Source organism: Neopelma chrysocephalum, unplaced genomic scaffold, assembly GCF_003984885.1.
Source record: "Neopelma chrysocephalum unplaced genomic scaffold, ASM398488v2 Primary Assembly neopelma1_69, whole genome shotgun sequence".
Classification (NCBI taxonomy): domain Eukaryota; kingdom Metazoa; phylum Chordata; class Aves; order Passeriformes; family Pipridae; genus Neopelma; species Neopelma chrysocephalum.
Genome location: NW_020897729.1, coordinates 2611133 through 2625154, shown reverse-complemented (window position 1 = coordinate 2625154; position 14022 = coordinate 2611133). Strand labels below are relative to the sequence as shown.

General features: G+C 42.4%; 1 protein-coding gene across 4 annotated transcripts in view; it reads right to left on the bottom strand.

Annotated features, from left to right (window-relative positions):
- DIS3L2 (DIS3 like 3'-5' exoribonuclease 2) overlaps positions 1 to 14022 on the bottom strand; it is a 184017-nt gene that overhangs the window by 153335 nt on the left and 16660 nt on the right. For 2 of the 4 annotated variants that reach the window (XM_027685731.1, XM_027685730.1), the window contains exons 2-6: positions 12857 to 13077; positions 12145 to 12303; positions 11702 to 11844; positions 6756 to 6809; positions 2512 to 2613 (exon numbers count right to left, since the gene is read on the bottom strand). In XM_027685731.1, the coding sequence (XP_027541532.1) occupies positions 2512 to 2613; positions 6756 to 6809; positions 11702 to 11844; positions 12145 to 12196 (351 nt within the window). In that variant the 5' untranslated portion in view covers positions 12197 to 12303; positions 12857 to 13077. The remainder of the gene's footprint in view (positions 1 to 2511; positions 2614 to 6755; positions 6810 to 11701; positions 11845 to 12144; positions 12304 to 12856; positions 13078 to 14022) is intronic. The other 2 variants (XM_027685729.1, XM_027685732.1) reach the window with 1 other exon arrangement.

Sequence of the window (14022 nt, the reverse complement as noted above, 5' to 3'; positions counted from 1 at the left end):
AGTTTGTTACCAGTCACAGGTTTTCCCTCTTCCTCCCATTTACACACATAAATTGAACTGAGGTGCCAGCTAAGACCTGCCATAACTGGGATGCAGAATTACACTGTGACTGCAGGGAAAGGTGCATGACAGGAACCACCTGTACTAGCAATGGGAAGATCCTCCCCAAAGCACCCAGAGGCCATCCAGGGTGCTCGAAACTCAGAAGGCACAAACTCACCACGCCACTGAATCAACAACCTTATCTTGTAAAAAAACCTAGCTCAGTTCTCGGTGGAGCACAGGGTAAAGTGTTAGGAATAGTGAGCCATAAAAATAATCAGCACACACATCTCAACCCTAACAAACCAATATGTACAGAGACTCTAAAGTCTCCTTTGAGAGCATGAGTTATACCATATATCTGATTTACATTTTTCAAAGAAATAACAGAAGCTCTTCAGCTTGTTCCAAAGGCCCAGTGGGAAGGCGAAAACCCTCAAGACACCTATGTGGCAGCTTTGCAGCAGCATGAGACTAAACAAATGGAAAAACCTAAAATAGGTTGAGACAGTTTATCATTAATCAGTATGAATTACTTGGCAGAATGCAGTTATCTTTCAGTGCAACTTAGTGGCATCTTTCCCAAAGAACTAATACAAACATGAGCACATAGCAAGAGATTCAGGGAGCAGGGGAAAAGGGATGTCATCGCTGACTGAGTTGCTGATGGCAAGAAACAAAGAATGAGACTACATAGGGCAGCACCTGTGTGGCTGAAAAACATGACTGGCATGTTCCAGCTACTTCATTTGGCAAGGTTAAATTCACCACGGAAGAATCATAATCATATTACAAAACACTCAAGTCTTCTGAATTGCCTCCTTGCAGTCAGATACCAGCTCTCCATCAGTTCTATTTATTCCAGCATTTTCCCAGGACAGGGATAACATTCTGAACCCTTTCTCTTGTATCCATAAAATATCATTACTGTTGAACATACAGAGATATGAGGATACAAGAGAGAGGTGTTATCTTTATTTAGAGACAGATACAAATGGAAAACTACAGACAAAGCTTCCAGCTCAGGCAACCTCTGTCAAGTTTTACAAAGAAGTCCTTGTGGTGGCAGGTCCTGGCAAAGGATCTAAGCATCCAAACTATTCAATTTTTCCAACTAAATGAAATGGTTTAACACAAAAGATAATTTATGTATATGGATTTGGTGATCAAAACATATAGCTATCAACACAGTCTTAGTGAACTCTGATTTGAAGTCTTGAATAGCTATCAGAGAAATTTTGCTTTGACCCTCAAAGCTCATTCCCAGAGGCTACACAGATTGCAGCAGATCTCTTTCCTGTATTTGCATATGGATACACCTGTGATATTTTGGATCCCACTTATGATTGCCTTTTGTACAAGCTAGTTTTGCATTTACATGTATCAATAAATACTCAGGTAATTTACTCATTTTATGAATACTTAAAAGGAATAGACAAGTTCTAAAGTGATTCAAAACATCACTTCCATTGTTACTAGATTTAAACAAAGTAGGTGGAAAGTTTGGCAAATGACCAGACTGAAGACCTTGCATTTGCAAGCCTAAAAACATGTAACTTCAAACAAAGACAGGTAGAGAAAGTAGCTGGACTGATTAAAAAGTACTAGGTCAGGGCAGTTCAGATCAGTCCCCACCCTGCTGGAATCACCTTTACTATAACTTTTGTCCAGAAGATAAACAGTCTTTAAACTCTCAAAAAGAGGTTAAAACCCATGTTTGGAAAACAATTTGTGGTGGTCCTGTCATGCTTACATGTGAAAACCTTTGTTAAAATTGCTAACTGTAGCTTACAGCTCCCAGCAACAAGAGAAAAGGAGCAAGAACTTCCCTTGCATAGTGGTGTTAAAAGACAAACCTGCAAACAAGGTCAAATTATCCAGATGTTTGAAAGGACTTTGAGTTTGACCAGTGAAAGAAAAAAAAAGTCCAGAGTGATCTTAGTGAAATTCTCAGACATGAAAAGCAGTTGTCCCACATTCGCATTGCTCCAGTCATTTCACACATGCTTCATTCATGTAAAGAAGGGTATTACCACAAAATCTGGAGCTGTGACAAAATAAGCTTCCCATGGATTGAGGACCCACAAATTAGAGAGAGTTAATCATTACTAAAGCTTTGTGAACAACACTTGTCAAATACGCGAGCAATTGCAAACACCTACACAGCGGTATCCAAAGCCACAGCATGAAGACAGCTAAATAACAGATACCAAAAGTCACCTCTGACAACTGAGCTTTGGACCAGCCTTGTCATCAGACTTCCATACAGTGATAAAGAAGGCCATTCCATGCAAAGAGTGAGGTTTCAACACTCGTAATGGATAAAATCTTTTAATCCACAGCAGCATAAACTGCAAATAACTGATCTGCAGGAAATTCTCTATTCTCTGTCTCAAGCCCTAAAGTTTAGTGATGAAAATAGTAATAAGCTCTTTCTCTCAAATCACAGAAAAAATATACTGAACTGACCTTCCATTGATCCTTGGGAAGCAGTTTCACTACCACGATGTCACCATTCAGGGCTCTGTTGCGAGCAACCACTCCATCAATAAAGATATCGCGAGTTCCATCCTAGTTAAAGAGGAAGAAAAATAAGTGCCAGACCAAAACATATTAAATTACAGTTGTTATGAGGTTTAAAACACTGCCATCAAAAAAGACACACAGCCTGGTGAGACAAACATCCTCCAGTTGAGCACAGGAATGAAATGGATTCACCACATGTCCTTCAACATACAATATCTTCCAGCAAACAGAAGAAATCCTTTGTAGGGATGTGCCAGTACAGCAGTTCTACACTATTTACTCAAGGCAGAGCCAAGCCTTCAAGATGTGTCATCTGCAAGCTCTGCTCTGTTCCTCTACAGTTACTGTTAGGAATGGGGAGAGAGTTTTCTGCAGTTACAGCTCTTGACACATTAATTTCCCACCTCAAGCACTCAAAGCCAGTGTTCAAAACATGTTTACAGGACAGTCTCTGCAAAGTGCTCCATGCAGAGCTCCTGCTGCTCTCCTGGGGAGGTGAGAAAGCAAGGATATGAAGCTCCTGGATCAGCAGGTCACTGTGAAGGTGGCTTGGATTGTAGCTGGGGATGAAGTCTCTTGTTTTTCAAATGAGATAACACCACATATTCTGCATTTGGCACAACTAATGTTAGAAGATATTCCAAATAATGATGATTACAGATGCCAACTGCAAGCCAGGAGATCTTTTACTGTAACAGACATGTTACGACACCTTCTCTGGATGCTCTGGGTTAACATCCTTGCACAAGAGCCTCTACTAATTGCAGGCACTTTGATTATTCATCCCAAACATGTTTGGTATTCAGTTAATCTAAATTTGGTTTGAAAGATTTTCTTCATGGGGTGAATAAAGTTTCCTGAAGATGCCAACGCAAAGATTTTAGCTTCTAAAGGATTGCCAGTTTTATCCCTTTTTTTTATTATTATTGACAGGGCTCTTGCTGCTTTAATTTCTGTTTTCCCATAATTCAGCATATGAAGAATTCCATGTGTCTGCTTACAGTGCCATGAACACGTCAAACTGTGAGCTTTCAGTATCAGTATGAGCAGTTAACATAGTTTTTCTAAGGAGAGTTTTCTTTGCATAGTTTTGAGATACAAGAAAGGAGGCTGTTTCTTTAGATTAGTATTTCATTGCCTTTCAATGAAAAAACCAGCCTCACAAGAATTCAGATTCACAACTTCAGTCACTTCTCAGATACACACTCCTGAGTCTCACATGCATGAGTAAATCCAATCAGAACTACCAGCATGCTCTGTCTCCAAGAAAAACTTCTTTTATAACCTGAAAACATGAAGTCCTAATATCACATAAGTATCTTACTCTGCTTAGATACCAAAACAATAAAAGGAAGAACCCTGCCATGATGTGAAACCAAGGCCGTCCTCCAAGAGACCAAATTACTCTTAGAAAGAAAAGCAGCAGCAGCTCAACAGCTGTGTGAAAGCTGCCTCCCATGACAAGATGCAGAAAAATTGCAAAGCCTCTTGGACCAACATAATTCAAATTGGAAACTGTTCTTTTCAAAAAGCCAGATTTTTTACACATGGTCTTATTCCTTATTTCTCCCCACCCTTTCCCTTCAGCCCCAACTCTTTACCTAAATTCACCACATACATAAAAATGAAAAGTTCAAAGTCACTTTTTAAGGTAAATTTCTGTTTTGGTTTTTTTGAGGTTTTTTTGTCTGTAACTGTAGTTGCTCTGTGCTGCAGGACACAGGCTGGCATTCACAAAAATTTGTTTGTCCTACAGTTTTTTTTTCCTTCTCTCCTGTGTCCAAGAAAACACCAAGCAGACCTTTTCTTCCACTCTCTGTAAAGGTGCCTGATGTGTCACACCACTTAGTTAAAGCTGCATCTCCACACTCTGCAAGAGTCTTGTCTTTGCAGTCAGTCACTCTCATTCCAAACTATATATACACACACATTTTATATAAGTGTATGCACATCTGTTTTAGAGCAGTTAATTTCAACGTCTGCAACAAAGCTGTAATCAGAAAACTGCCATCAGTTCTGGCTCTGCCTCCAAAAGGAAACATCACTATATCTTGAGCTACAGGCTCACGGTTGCTGGGCAAACTTATGCACTTCCAAGAACGTTCGTGCATCCCACTTTTTCCTTTGCACAGCTGGCACTTCAGATTACTAATGCAATTAAAGCAGCACTGAATGTCAACAGAACACAATCACTTGCAAAGTCTCAGCTGCCCCCGGGGTGCATATACCATATTGGCTACAACAGCTTCAGACTTCCACAGCCCCCTCCAGGGAGCAAAACGATTTCACTGCTCTTTGGCCACCTGGGAACATCACTGGTGGTGCTCGCTATCCCTCTCTGTTAAAAGGAAGATCTGCAGTACTTCCATCTGCTCTGGAAGTGTCTCTCACAAGCACAGCAGAGCCACAGTCACTCTGTCACTCATGCTCAGCAGTATCATCCTTCACATTGACAATGCTGGCATTTCAAACCACACTACCCTGTGCAGGGAAGACATGAGATGAGAGGCAGAGATTTAAATGCTTGGGTCTTTTCCCTGGGTAGCTTTCAAGAGAAAAGCCCTGGGCCTTCCCCTCAACTCTTCATGCAATAATGAGACGAGCAGACAGAGCACATGTGCAGCAAGAAACACACTGGGACTTCTGGTGCCAGAAGATGAACAGCTGTTGCATTTGAACTCCATGAAGCCCTGGCCAAGTCATAGCTGAAGAGAAAGGGGTACAGTGCCCTAGCCAACAGCAGGAGAGAAAGGGTGATTTTTCACAGCTGCAGCTCTTGCAGCATCTGGCAATGATGGGAAGTCCAGCAGAACACCAAGGCTGCAAACCCTCCATTATGGCAAATCATGTTATACAAAGGATGAGCTTCCTAAAACATCTGTCTTAAAGGACTGTGCCTATACTAGCCAGAGTCATCTTCATCCAGGTGTTGATTCTCCTGGTTCTGGTATTCAGCTCCATAAAGGACAGAAAAGTACAAAGACAGCTGAGATAACCATCTCTGCTAACCCTCCTTAATATATGTATTCCTGCACATAAAACAGGCACAAGGCAACAGCTGGACATGAGAGGGGTGATTAGGGATAAAGCCTCACACCCAATTAACTCTTGCAAGTAGCTGGATTTCTCTTTTAACCTTGCATTTTGTAATTTCAGAGAATATATTTAACAGCTTGCACTTACAACATCTACAAGGACACCTGTAAATGAAGGATCACAATTCCTTTTACTTACACACAGGGCGCTGCCCTACTGATGTACCAGACAACTGGTCTGTACTTCTTCTTCTAGTTAATCTGAGTCTATTTTGTGCACCCCCAGCCTTTCCCCACCCCTGTAACGCCAGCCTTCTCTAACAAAGAGGGCTCCAAAACATTACCCCGAATCAACAACGTGAAATGACAATGCCATGAATTTCAAGGCTTTCAATCCATACCCCAAAACAATAGCGCTGTCAGCAGCAGGGACAACAGAATCAGTGTTTCACTGTCTCAGGGCAGGCTCTGCCTTCTCTCCCCCACACCAGCAAAACATTTCAGTATAAAACTCTCTCTCATTGACAGCAACATTTTGACCAAGTCAGTTCCAGATAAAAAGATTTGGCTGTGCCAGCTGTGAGGTCACCATCCCGACTGGAAGGCCCTGAAATTGCAAGATCTCTTCCTTTCTGTCAAAATAAGGAAAGAAGAAAGAAGAGGTGCAAGCCAGTCCCATGTGACAGAAGCACATCCCAAGCCAACCAAGATACAGTTCATGCCAAAGCGGGCACATGAAAAGGAATCACGCATATTATTTCTGGAATGACTTTTCAAATTAGCTCATGCAGCAGATCGAAAAGGGAGAGCATATTTGTTTAGGGAAGATTAACTTAAATCAGTGGAAAATCTATAAAACCTCTGCAGCCATAAACCAAGGGTTTCTGATTACACTATCTGGTGGTCCTCAAACCTGACTTCAGCTGGCCTCTGTGGGACCCAGCAGTATCCCCAATTTCAGCACAAGAGAAGTATTTCTTTGAGGTACAAAAAAGTAGGATTTGTTTGGGAATATTTGATATAAAAGAAAATCCAGATCGTGTTCATTTATTCCAACTCATTCACCTCTGAGTGACCTTCTGTGCACAGCATAACTCCTATCTTAATGCACCTTTACTTATGAACTTTAAAGCATTATAAAATTACACTTACTGGAGATGGAATGAAGGCTTCATGGTACTTCTTAGGATTTATTCTCAAGGGCCCCTAAAAAAAAAATAAAAGAAGGAGAAAGATTATGCCTGAATCTTATTAATTTTATATAACACCAGTTAAATTAGAGAGCTGTGGGTAATATATCTACTGTGAAACATGAGAGATACATCTAAATTTCCATTATACATTTCAAGTCTTGACAACTTAGCATCCAAGCAATTTCAAGCCAAAAGGCAGTTTCATGATAGGCTTAAGCTGATCTACTGCAGTCTGTCGTCGAGGAGATGTTGAATCATTAGTTGTTGCTGCTACTGGGTGAACTGAGGATCCAAGCCCTCCTATTCCCTTCACATATTTTCTGCTGAGCATCCACCAACTTCACTAGCAAATGGACAATAGAAACAATTTGGTTTGTTCTGTCTTGGAAAATGAGAATGTTGGTTTTGCTTATCTTGGAGGACGCAAGGAAAGAGGAAAAGCTGAGCTTGCATGGCAGCAGGTATCAGTCTTATGGGGCTCTGGCTGCTTAGGCAGTTTCTACAAATAGACAGCAGCAGTAACTCTGTGATAATAAAGAACATCACCAAAAAAGAACCAAAAGGATTTTCCAAAAACAAACACCTAAAGTCTACAGGATTAAATTCTGTTTAAACATGCTTAAAGTCAAACTCTCTTAAATACATTTGAAACTCCATGGTCTATCTATTTCTTCTTTGTTATCTGCCAACTCAAAGCCCAAGTCACCTGCAACAAATTCATATCAAATTCCTCTGAAAGTAAACAAACCAGTTTTGCTGCTTGCACTCAGGTCCATCCAAGAGAAAGGTAGAGCCAACCAAGGCCTTACAAGCTGCACAGCAGTGCCATTCTCATCCCAAGAGGGTTCTGGCAATTGCAGTCTGACTGCAGTTCAGACTGACAGCATTTGATTCCTACAGGAATACAACTAGGTATCTGTCTTCCAACAGGCTTCTGCTTTGGGCTGAAACTTTAGAAATTTCTCCACTTGTGTATTTGAAGTAACATTGGCCAATTTATCATACGAACAGATTCCATCTGTTTGCACTTCCGTGTTAAGCAATCATAGGAACATCTCACAGGAATTGCTTCCTTAAAAATTTACTGCAGCAAATAATTTTTTTATGTAGTCTAGGAAACACTCAGACAATATGAAAATAGAGCTGATTACACATGAAAATTTTGCTGCCTTGAAGAAGACTTTGCAGATTTATGAAGGTTTTCCATTGTACTTATTTCCCTTAGTTTGGAAATACCAGCAGCATATATGCTATACTCTTTAGGCATTATTTGAATACTTTGCTGCAATATCTGACTTTAGGTCTTACATAACTAGTAGTAATGAGCACACAAGTTCCATGGCAGTCACAACCCAGGACAACAGCACGGAAACAAAGACGACCTGCTGGGAGCAACCCTGGGGATATTCTATGCTTAGGCAAAGCGAGAGTTGACTCGCTGTCATCAGCCTCTGTTAGCACTGGTACCCACTGATGGAAAACTCTCAATGGTTGTCTTTCTCCCCTTATTTCCCAGAATCAGTCATCAAAAAACAATACGCTGTTACTAAAGGAAGTTGCTAGAGAGAGAAAGCAAAAATTGTAAAGGGATGGTTGCTCTGCTTGACAACAAGTCAAACAATTTCCATCTACCCACCAGCACAAAGCAGATGAGGGGATATCCTGTGTTCCTCTGCAGAATCCCCTTGAATAGTTTGGGACAGCTGTCAATCAGTCAGGTGCAAATGCCCATCATGTGCGTGAAAAATCAGGGTTTGTGTCCATGGCCCAGAAGGCGCCAGAGCGGCGACGTGCACATGGATGCCCAGCTCCAGCACACGCACAGGGTTACCGCGTTTACCCTGCAGCCTGTTTGTCTGCATTTTATATGCACCACCTAATTACGATCGGCATTAGAATTCTTACGTCAAGCAGCATTAAAATACTTCAGCTCTTTCCTTTAAGCAAGAAACTCCCAAAATTTATCTTAGAAAGCAGATGGGCCCTATTATCTGTGCCTATGAAAATCCTATTTACAATGTTGTACATTTCACGCTGTGATATCATATCTGGAACCAGTCACTCTCCCCATCTGCAACGAACAACTGTTCTCATATGTGTATTGGGGGTGAGGATCTGGCTGTAGAGTCTCATGATGTCACACTAATGTTGTATTACTTTACAATAGCTTGCAAATAATAGCTGCTATATTTATCAGTGTTTTTCTGTCAGTAGGGCCTCTGTTATGAAAGGGAAGAAGAAGGTCCACAGGAGGGTTTCTAAAACACTTTCTGATGATTCAAGTCAGCTTCATATATACTTGCCAAAAAAAGTTGCTAACCTTATTGAGCTTCCCCAGTGAGACACAAAAGGGTCATGATTTCTCAAGCTGCTCTGCTCGAACCAGGGTAGGCAACACTCAGACTAAACTTCCAGCATCCCAAATGAAGCAGTTTATAACACCTATCGTAACACATCTGCCTAGATCCATTTGTACATACAAAACACCAAAAAGGGTAGGGTTCAGAAGTATCTGCTTGCTACTGAGGCCTCCTTTGAAAAAACAATTCATGAAAATTAGGGAAACCCCATCCTTCACACCCACAAAACAGCAGCTTTCCAAGGAAAAACACTCTCTTAATAGCAAGGCAGGCTCTGCCTCTCTGTGCGCTGCACACTCTCGCTCCGCCTGATCCCAGCAGCCCTGCAGGGAGGGTCTGGGAGACACTGGAGGCGTGGAGCAGACATGAATTTCTGGCTGATGCTTCACAGGATGATTATGGTCCTTTGGGTCAATGCTCTTTAATACACAACCCGATTTCATCTGTTGTGTAAAACCATCATCCCGCGCTTACGTAACTACGTCTTGTTTGCCTTCAGACCATCCAATGTGATTCCAACAAACCTGATACGCTTGGTGTTTGCTCCCTGTGGTTTTAAGGGCAGGAAAGTGGGAATTTACCCACTCTTCAGCGCCTGAGCGCAGAGCCCCTTTCTTGTGGAAGGACACTTCCGCACACATCGCACGATGAAATGAATCCAGGAATCCACAGGGCACTTCTCTGTGCTACTTATCAAAAAGTGAGTGACGTCAGATACAGCACCAGAAGTCATTAAGACTTGTATTATTGACAGACGTCAGCACCCATAAAATAACCTTTCATTCTTCCTGATCTAGGACTACTTAATCTTCATGGTACTCATGTTTCATCTGAGTGATCTCCACATCTGCCAGTAGTTTCCATGGGTTGGGCTTTCAGGAACATTTAGTTGCCAGGGTTCAGCAAAAGTCTTAGTGTTCATGGTAGACTCTTTTTTCTCTAAGAGATCTCTCAAATTCTCACACAAATACATGCAGATTCAGTGTTTTCGGGATGCTCCAGAGGACAGCCCATGCTCAGAGAGTTGTGCCTGGGACCGCTCCAGTTTGCTCAAGACCATCAGATTCAGACCAATAGGTCTGAATCTCCCCTTCCACAGGCTCTTGTGGAGCCTTTTTCCAGGTTACCGTGCCAGACCAATGCCCTGCTTTTGGGGATTAACACAGCAGGTATTTGTTCAGTGTCTCTTGCCATTGTGCAGAACAACGCTGGATGTTTGTCCATTCACTAGAGTTGCTTTCAGGATCTCACTTGTCCTGGTTGGGGTTGCAATGACGAATGGTCTTGACAAGATCATAAGGATGAATGAGCTGAAAATGAGAAATACTGAGCTGGGATGCCCATGATCTGACACTCAGTTCTAAATAATTAAATCCAGCTTCTACAGTCTCAATTGTTTGCCTGAGATGTGGAACTGAATGAAAGGAAAACAGACACAGCCTAAGGAAGCACTTATGACTCTTCCAGTTACGCAGCACGTGACCTGAAGTAGACACTACGCATTTACAAGAATTAGGGATTGTTTTGCCAGAAATCATGTAATCACAGGTCCGTTGGGACTCAGAATCTCAGTGGGATTCTCAGGTGATAGTCATTGCCTGGATGTGCCTCATCTGCAGCTGCACTTGACCTCATAGGCAGGCTACACACACTGCACTTAATGCTATCAGGCTGTATTATCAAAAATTAGTGCCAAAAACTCTCCTGAAGGTAAGGCAGAAGCTTTAGTTGACGCCATATGCCACTGCAGCCCTGGGGGAAGTCATGACTTGAGGCTCCCATTTCTTCCCTCACCATTTGGTTCCCATTGCAGATGTCTATGATGGTCTTTAAAAAGGCACTGGCCTAAGGTCCAAGTAGCCCAGCAGACCACGCTGATCATCAGCAGGGATATGCCACAGAGCTATTTTTCTGAAAGTTAAGAGCACATCAGATTGGTCTGCAGGATGGAATCAGGCAGCCTTACACATGAAGGCCTCATCACATCTCAAGAGATTGTGCCACTATACTATTACATGAGAATTACTATACAAATATAACAAGAAATCAGACAAAATTTGAGGTGATGTCATGTGCAACTTCAGTGTATCGATGAAAGTAGGTATCACAACCTCATCAGCATTACAATGCTAATTAAATGGCAATGCACCGGTGTGTGTTTGGGTAAATGATGCCTCAGCATGGCTGTCATGCCCTCAGTGACTTCCACCTGCCTTTTTTCCCCAGCCAGGCTGATCTCACTGGGATGCCAGATGTGTCCTGGAGAACATAACACCATGTTGAGGACTGTACAACAAATGTGGTTTGAGGACCCTGTCCCCTTCTCCATCTCAGCCCTGCCTGCCTTTATGCAAATCTCCTTCTGGGATCCAGCTACCCACACTAACAGCAGGTCCACCCTCACATTCTTCAGAAAAGAACTGCTGCCTAATGAGGTTGTGATTTTGCTGCTCCAAAAGGAAGCACAAACATCTTTGTGAGAAATTTCAGCAAGAAGTATCCTGCTAAGAGCACAAAAAGCATGGACACTGGACATTTCAGGCACCTGAATTAGCTCTCCCCTTTTCAGTCCTGCTGAAACATCTTCCTTTGACATGTAGGCTTCAAATATACTCTTCTTCCTCCCTCGAGTGGGTTTATTTAGATTCTTTCTGTCACCTGATGTTGGGACAGCAGCATAGGATCCTCCTGCAAACAAAAATTCAGAAGTGTTACCTTGCCCCCCAAACATGTCTGTTCATCTTAACAGTAGCTGTACAGAGGCTTAATATTCTGAGTTGAACTTCTGAGAACAGTTTGCCTAGAAATACTGGCACCCAACTTCGGAGCACCGAAAAGCCTGGAATAATCATATTTTACAATAATCAACAGTCTTTTACAGCTCATTTTAAAGTCAACAGCATTCATCCCAGCCCATCTTTTAATATTGCTGAGTACAGGCTTCAAGACAGCTTATTCCTGAAGCGTGTACACACTCTGCTTTAATACCTCTGGGAGTTCCCAGTTGTCTAGGATTTACTCTGCTGTCTGAATTGTTCATTGTTTCTGTCTGCGATTCAGAGAGTTGCCTCTTCCTATCGAAGTTCTGGGGAGTTCTTGCAGATTCAGAGTTGTTTCTGGTCCTTGCAAACCCTCTTTTTTCTGCACCTGAAATCAAATACAGGTTTGAAATAACAGGGGAGGGAAGGGGAGCCCCAGTGCCAGCTTGTAGTCCTGGTGAAGCTCACGGTCTCTAGTACTTCAGTACAAGTCACAACCGTGAGTCATACCCTTTATCCAAGAGAAACAATGTCTTCATTAGTTCATTTGTAATCTGTTGGCTCTTTGGGCCTCATAATCCACCACTAACTTATTTTAGCATAAATAAAACTCTGGAAATTACGATGCTAAAGTTGGAAACAACCCTTCCAAAATCCTGGGAAATTCATTAGAGCACATAAAATGTGAAATTGTTAAACTGTTTCCAAAGCCTCCACCCCATTAAGCCCCCAAGTAGTGAGAAAATATAACTTCCCTACAACTTAATTAAGCAGTTCAGGAATCGAGGAGGAAAAAAAAAATTCTTAACAACCCACGCTGGAGTAATTAACTTTGGAGCTACCAGAGGCAGCAGGGTACCACAAAGAAGTGCCAAGGCTCCCAATGTCCAGCCTGTTCAGAATAGGCCAAGATCATATGAAAATATTCTGCAAAGACTCACCCCTTACTTCCCTGCCATCACCTCAGCCCCTTCCCTACAGCCAGGAGAGCAAGCAGCAGCTTCCAAAGCGTATGCCAACGCTGTTCCACGGATCAGCACATTGGAATGCAACCCAGCGCCGCGCAGCTGCCCTCTTGGCCCTCCACCTGGATACTGAACATGTCATCACAGCTTTGCCTTCCAGCCCCTCCTGGCTACGCTCCCTGGGTCCAAGCTTGTACCTGCAAGTCAGAAAACGTGCAACGCCAACTTATTTGCTATGGCGCTATCCAAGTTACAAGGCAAATTTTTTACCTATGGTGTCCTTCCCAAACGAAATCACAGATTGCTTCACAGCAGCGAGACAAAAAAGCGTTTAAAAAGCTGTGCTTAAGTAGAGATCTTTAAAAATATGGTACAATAAAACTGCTATTTTATCCAATGACGGACAAACAGTAACTTTTATATATATAATAATAAACAAATCAGCAGGAGGGGGGGATCCTTCTAATTCAGGGGAGGAGACATCAAGACAGGCAGAGGGACAACTCAAGGTGTCAGCTCAGACCAGCCCAGGACAAGATTACATGTCACAGTGGTGTCTCCAAACAGGAAGCTGAAATGAAGAGGGGTCCTCTGTGTTCAGTGACAGTAGTTTGGCCTCTTTCTACACTATCAAGCTTTTCATACTCTGTGCTTCCAGGGAGGAGACTGTCTGAGGGAGGTTGCAGCTGTAACATGGCAAGAGCACAGCCCCAAATTTAGGTTTCAACCAACGTGACCAGGGCAACACTACCTGTGCATGAACCACGTGGTGAGATGGAACTAAAATTAACTGATTTGCAAATGCCTAATGAACTGATTTACAAATGCCCTAACGGTCAAGTTATTAAGTTTAAAAACGGACACCAAAAGTAAAAGCATGGACTAGGGAACTGGCAACATAGTTTGCTCTGGATAGGGTTTTTAGAGGCATTTTGGTGAAGGAATCTGACTTAAACTGCAACAGGTGGGATTTTAGGAACACTATTAAATAATTGAGGCACTAGGCTGATCACTCTGAGAGGTCATGCAGTCGGCTTCGTTGGAGGTTCTTAAAAATAGGTGAGAAGGATGTCTGCCAGAGTTGGTCTAAAAAGAGTCGTTTTTTCCTTGAGGTAGTGAAATGGATTACACGAGCTCGTAAG